Source organism: Pundamilia nyererei, unplaced genomic scaffold, assembly GCF_000239375.1.
Source record: "Pundamilia nyererei isolate P.nyererei 1_Seehausen unplaced genomic scaffold, PunNye1.0 scaffold00090, whole genome shotgun sequence".
Classification (NCBI taxonomy): domain Eukaryota; kingdom Metazoa; phylum Chordata; class Actinopteri; order Cichliformes; family Cichlidae; genus Pundamilia; species Pundamilia nyererei.
The window spans coordinates 254,373-259,160 of NW_005187491.1; the positions used below are offsets into that span (position 1 = coordinate 254,373).

The 4,788-nt window shown below is 39.7% G+C and overlaps 1 protein-coding gene across 11 annotated transcripts in view; it reads left to right on the top strand.

Moving 5' to 3' along the window:
- The window catches only part of mef2d (myocyte enhancer factor 2d), a 96,954-nt gene that overhangs the window by 45,296 nt on the left and 46,870 nt on the right, over positions 1-4,788 (top strand). For all 11 annotated transcript variants that reach the window (XM_013912439.1, XM_013912441.1, XM_013912444.1 and 8 more), the window contains one exon: positions 1,510-1,713. In XM_013912439.1, the coding sequence (XP_013767893.1) occupies positions 1,510-1,713 (204 nt within the window). The remainder of the gene's footprint in view (positions 1-1,509; positions 1,714-4,788) is intronic.

Consider the following 4,788-nt stretch of genomic DNA (forward strand, 5'->3'; position numbering starts at 1 on the left):
GTGTGTGTGTGTGTGTGTGTGTGTGTGTGTGTGTGTGTGTGTGTGTGTGTGCGTGCATAAGGGAAAGGGAGAAATAACGTGTGAGAGAAGGAAAGTGCAGAAAAGAGAGCGGGAGAGAGTGTGTGACATAGAAAGAGAGCATGGAAAAGAGCATATCATAGTGTGAAAGTGACACAGAGCGAGTGTGACGGGAGAGAAAGGAGTGTACGGACTGAAGTGAAAGTCTGTGCACAAAATACAATCTGAGTACTTGAAAGAGCATGTTTAGACATTCTGTCTAGGAGTCTTTTTTTTCCTAAAAATGTCTCTATCTTGTATGTTTAATACACAGTGCTTCCATGCAGTCAGTCTTGCTTTGTCTCAGATACCCAAACCATACGCTTCAGAGCACGATTTGTGCCGTCATTAGAGCCTGGAAGTGCAAAAAGCTCAAATTACACTTTCAGTTTAACTGAGAATAAGCTGGTTTGAATGGCTCTGGTCCAAAATGATATTAAGTCAGGTCTTGAGGGGGAAAAGCTTAACATTTGCGTAAATGTGCTTTTTTACTTTCCTGCCAAGATTGAGAGTCACAGTGAGGTCAGATAATTTACTGTAAAGCTGCAAGTTGTCAGTTTTACTCTTTGGTTTTTCATCAGATAAAACAGGATATAACATGACAATTAGAGAGCTTTAGGGGAGCTTTGACAGATGCTAGCTGTCGCTTATTCTACAGTCATATTTAGTATCAGTTTTACTCTCAGCATTTGACAGATTTCCCAGTGTGTTCCTTTCAGTTTCATCATGCCTTGTGTCTTATTTGCAGATTATAGGTTTTTTTAATTCTGGTGAACAGATTTTTTTTATTTATATCTATATGTTTTTATTCAAACACATTCAAAATGTGTTGTATTTCAAGCTGAAATAACAAAATCCCTTTCACTTGCTTCATTTCTTTTATTTATTATTTGTAAAAAAAAAAATGCTGAGTAGAACTTGTGTGCACCGCCTGCATCCTTTTCAAAATATTGGCTTTAGTTTAGGTTTAGTATCCAGTTTGTCTTAGCGTTAGTATGCGATTTGGGTTGAATGAAAGAAATATGGTTATCAGCATGTATTTTTCTTTCTTTTTTCCTGTAAATGGTTGCGACCTGTACATTTTGACATTTTAATTTCGTAAGTGAACATTACTCTAAACAGACCCTGAAGAAAATTTTCCTCTCGTGAAAATTGAAATAGATCTTTCACTAAAAATCTATAATCTGTGGCTTGTTGCCAGATCCACACTCTAGCTCCGTGGCCCACATCATCATTCAGGACCAAGAGACTCCATGAAAACCTTCTTGCCTTAGAACAAGAAATAAAATGTCAGAATATGTAGATAATGCCCTTGTTTTCATTTCAGTTTAACTTCATTAATAGAGTGTCGTTTATAATGTTATAAAATTACAATTGTTTTAGGGAACTATGAATAATTTTACTAAGATTGTGTTAGAGCTCTCTCAGCTCAGTTTTCGTTTTTGTCATCAGGTGACGTTCACCAAGAGGAAGTTTGGTTTGATGAAGAAGGCCTACGAGCTGAGCGTCCTGTGCGACTGCGAGATCGCTCTCATCATCTTTAACCACTCCAACAAGCTGTTCCAGTATGCCAGCACTGACATGGACAAGGTCTTGCTGAAGTACACCGAGTACAACGAGCCACACGAGAGCCGGACTAACGCTGACATTATCGAGGTAAAGCGTGGAGACGGGAGGGAGGGCAGTGGGTCAAACAGCAGGAAACAACTGCGTCTTTAACACCTCAAAATCTTTTTAACATCCTTAAAAGGTCCACTTTCCATTTGATTACCTTTATTTTAATTAATTAATACATTTATTTATTTTAGCAGATGCTAGGCTTAAAGTAATCTTGACCTAGATACACTTCCTGAACAAACTGTGTTGCCTTCTGTTGCAATAAGGCTTTGAGTATCATAGTTTATTGTACATCAAGTCATTAAAAGGGGAAGCTGGACATTTTCAGATGTGTATTGATTAACTTTCTTCCCAAGAATAAGATTAGAGATTGATATCACTGTCATGCCTGTTTACTTGTAGGCAGGTTAGAGGCAGAGGGTGATTAAGGTAGCTTAGCTTAAAAAAAAATCAGCTGATGTGATATATTACATCATGTTTAATCTATAAAGAAGCCAAAGTCACACTAACCTTCAGTGTTTGTAGTAATCTAACCTTCTTCTAAATTGTTATGCATTATAAATTAGGCTTTAAGAAACTGAAGTGGCTAAACACTGCATTTTTAGAGGTGTCATTACATTTTTTTTTAAACTTTTTATAACCCACTGTTCTTTCCTTAAATCCCTTGTTACTGAAAAGTAACCATATATTTTCGTATTTCTTTACTATTGCCCAGTTCAGAATTGTGGAGTCCAGTCAGTCCCAGTGCTGTTTATGGTTGGATTCTGGCTCGGTGCCTTTGAGCTTAATGGGAGTAGAGAGATAGGAACAGCTGGGCCTCCCCATCTTATCCCCCACCCCCCTTAACACTCTGGCTTTGGTCGTATTGTTACCTGGAGACCTCTCTGACAACAACAACAAAACACCAACAAGCCAAAGGACAACGCCTAGAACCAGATGGAAACCACTTCAGCATAAAATGCCCACCAGTTAGAGGAAGAAACTTCTGAGAAAAATAATCTTTGTTCATTTACATATTTACTAGAAGAGAGGTCAACGGGTTAGGTCAGCAGAGAAAGTGTGAGGGCAGTCCGTCAGTTCCATTTTTATGTTTTTGTAATAGGAATCCATTTGCTTCCTAACGTCTTTCCTCCCTGTGGGAAAAGGCTTCGCTGGAGCTTGTCAGGCGAACATGGAACATATTCACATGCCTTGCTGACCCTTTTATACATAAGGACCCTCTTATGAATTCAACACGAGATGGTTAGGTATGATTCAGCGAGCCGTGTGCACTGCAGTACAGCACTTACGCTTCATATGGAGCGTTGACTTAAAGCTGGATCTCGCCTGGCTTTGAGGTTTTTTTTTCTCACTGAATATTGCTGCAGGAGTTCACGATCAGTCAACCACAAACATTGTCAACATGCAGTCACCGCCATGGCTTTACTGTCATGTTGAATGCTCGGGCTAAATCGTATTTCAAACAACGCACAGCAAAACAGCAAGGTTTGAAAAAATGAGATGGCTAGCTCATGAATGGATTTAGGCCATTATTAGTTGGGCACTAGCATTACCTGATCTGTGTCAGCAGCAATTTCCCAATCTGAATTTTTTGTCAAATTGCCCTTATGATTTTGGAATAAAACCTTGTGTTGGCAATGGCCTGAGAACAACAACATAATAGAGTGGGAGTGATTCCCTCTTTTATCAGCTGCTTCTAAATTGCAGAACGTAGTCCTATAAAATTGAGATTGATGCTACAGCAATAAATATTATTCGAACCCTTTGTTCTCCACTAGTTTTTGATTCACTACATTTATGAAGTAAGCGATACCAACCTGTGTCCCTGGAGTGATGAACTTTGACAGCAAATGATGAGTTTTATTTCCCTTTTTCAGGCTATTTCAAATACGTTATTGGAAGAAACCCACAGGCTGCAAACATTGTTTGATTCGATTTATGAAGCGCTCAGAAGCTCATCTGACCTCTAACTGCTGCTTTAAGGCGTAATTCTTTTTCAAGTTCTCTCAAACTGTCCACAAACACCTAAATCAATGGCTAGCTACAGTTATGTGCTAAAGGTGTTTTTGAATGGAGAGCGCTATTTTCCATTGTAGGAACCTACCTGAAGGACTCATTGATTGAATTCAGGTCCTGGATCACAAAAGTCCCAGCTCTGGGTTTGCATCTGAGTATTCTCTGGCTGTGAGATTAAATCCTCTTTCCAACAGTTTTCCTGAGGAATTTCTGATTATAAAAAGCTTTTCAGACCAGAACTGTTGGGAAACCATTTTCCTTGAATACAAGAGAGAGTCCTACTTGAAGCTTGAATTACTTCATATATAGCAGAAAGTAAATTCCACATTCAACTCGATCTGATTTCCATCTGTTTTTCTGTTGATGGGATTATTTGGTTCTCATCAGAAATGGCCAAAGTAGCACTCTAAAATCACACATGGACGAAAAGGAATTTGCCAGCCTAGCTACATTAAGCCTAAAGAAAATGCAATGAATAACAGATTTATCTAATTTATTTCACAAAGGGGACTTTGTCTGAACATACTCCTAAACTTCCTGAGTTTTGGGATTTGTCATTATTGGTTATTATTTGGTTGTGTAGAGGCATGAAATCTTTGGGGCCTGAGCAGAATGCTCCTAAGGGGAATTTCATCCAATAAGGGCTTGCATTCAGTAATTGCTGAAATCTCAGTGAAAGTGTTGGTGAAGCAGTTTTGTGTTTGAGTGGGCTGAAGGTAAGACTGAGAGTTTGAGGCCATAATTTTCCCTTCACCTTTCCGTCTGTCAGTTTCTCTCTTCCTTCTACCCTTCCTGGCTTCGCTTCCTCGTAATCTCCTGATTCACTCGGTCACGACAGTTTTTCCCTTCTTTCTTGTCCTTCTCTTTCTGTCTGTCTCAGAGTGTCAGCAGTAAAGCCTTTCTGTAGGCTGTATCTTCAGCTGCAGATGGCTCTTAAGTGTGTGTGTGTGTGTGTGTGTGTGTGTGTGTGTGTGTGTGTGTGTGTGTGTGTGTGTGTCGTGGCTGGGCGTTGGGCTGCTCCGGGCCACATCAGCTCAAGCTCCACTGGCTCTGTTTGTGTGCGTACATGTGTTTGTGTTTTCGAGTGTGCCACTCTGT